We start from the raw sequence: 991 nt of genomic DNA on the forward strand, positions 1-991 counted from the left end.
CCGTGCACCGGTGAGGCCGCGGGGACGGGGTGCGGCTTTTCCCGGAGCTGGTTGGCGTGATGGTAATCGCGCCGCTCCCTCCGGGCAGCAGGCTTGGACTAACCATGGCCCCGCAGCACTGCTGCTTGCCGCGGCTGGGCAGGGCTGTGCTGCTGGGGAAACTGAGGCATGGGGGCAGGCAGGGATCTGGTGCCTCCAGTGGAGATGCTGTGATGGGGGTTGGGAACCCCACGGGAGCCCCGAGAGCCGGTGGGGGCACCAGGGGGGCTGCTGAGCAGCCAGACAAGGGGAGCCCCGTGCACCAGCAGAGGTTCACAGCCGGTGGTGTGCCACCGCAGGGTGGGAGAAGCGCTGGTGTGAGCTGGTGGGCTTTGTTCTCCTGGTGCTGGCAGGGACGGAGCCCTCTCCCCGTGTCCCCCCTGGGGGAGGGACTGGCTGGTGACACCACCGTGGGATGGGCAGCGTGGGAACTGTCCACCCCACTAACCTGCCCCCTCTCCCTCAGCTGCGGGCGACTCGTCCTCCATGCCGGGGAAGCTGAGGAGGAGGGGAAGGGGGGTGCTGGAGGAGAAGCGGTGGCAGAGCCTGGAGGAGAGGGGCACCCAGATAGGGCACCCCGTGCTCGCCAGGTGGGTGCTGCACCTTGCCGGGGACACGTCATCCCCTCCCCAGCCCTCACCTCCCACTGGTCCGGTGTGGTCGTGTGCCCCCCCCAGGTGCTCTTGCCTGGGTGAGAGGGCACGATGCCCACGCGTAGGGCATCCCCTGGACTCACTCCCCCCTTCCAGATCCAAAACCTGTGACCCCTCCTTCTGCAAGGAGACAGAGCAGGCTGCGGTGGCCGCACAGGGACAACCGTCCCCATCGGTGAGTCTTGGGGCACCGGCAGAGGGGACCCCTGCCCCAGCGCTGTAGTCCTGGTGGGACGCTCTCTGCGGGGCGGGTGGCCCGTCCTGGTTTCGTGGCAGAGGTGGCAATGGAGCCGGGGGGC

At 69.0% G+C, this 991-nt stretch overlaps 1 protein-coding gene across 1 annotated transcript in view; it reads left to right on the top strand.

Moving 5' to 3' along the window:
• Positions 1–991, top strand: part of MFSD12 (major facilitator superfamily domain containing 12) — a 15553-nt gene that overhangs the window by 9794 nt on the left and 4768 nt on the right. Inside the window, exons 11-12 of the mRNA XM_009880629.1 lie at positions 506–629; positions 789–867. Coding sequence (XP_009878931.1) covers positions 506–629; positions 789–867 — 203 coding nt within the window. The remainder of the gene's footprint in view (positions 1–505; positions 630–788; positions 868–991) is intronic.

Source organism: Charadrius vociferus, unplaced genomic scaffold, assembly GCF_000708025.1.
Source record: "Charadrius vociferus isolate BGI_N301 unplaced genomic scaffold, ASM70802v2 scaffold702, whole genome shotgun sequence".
NCBI classification, from domain to species: domain Eukaryota; kingdom Metazoa; phylum Chordata; class Aves; order Charadriiformes; family Charadriidae; genus Charadrius; species Charadrius vociferus.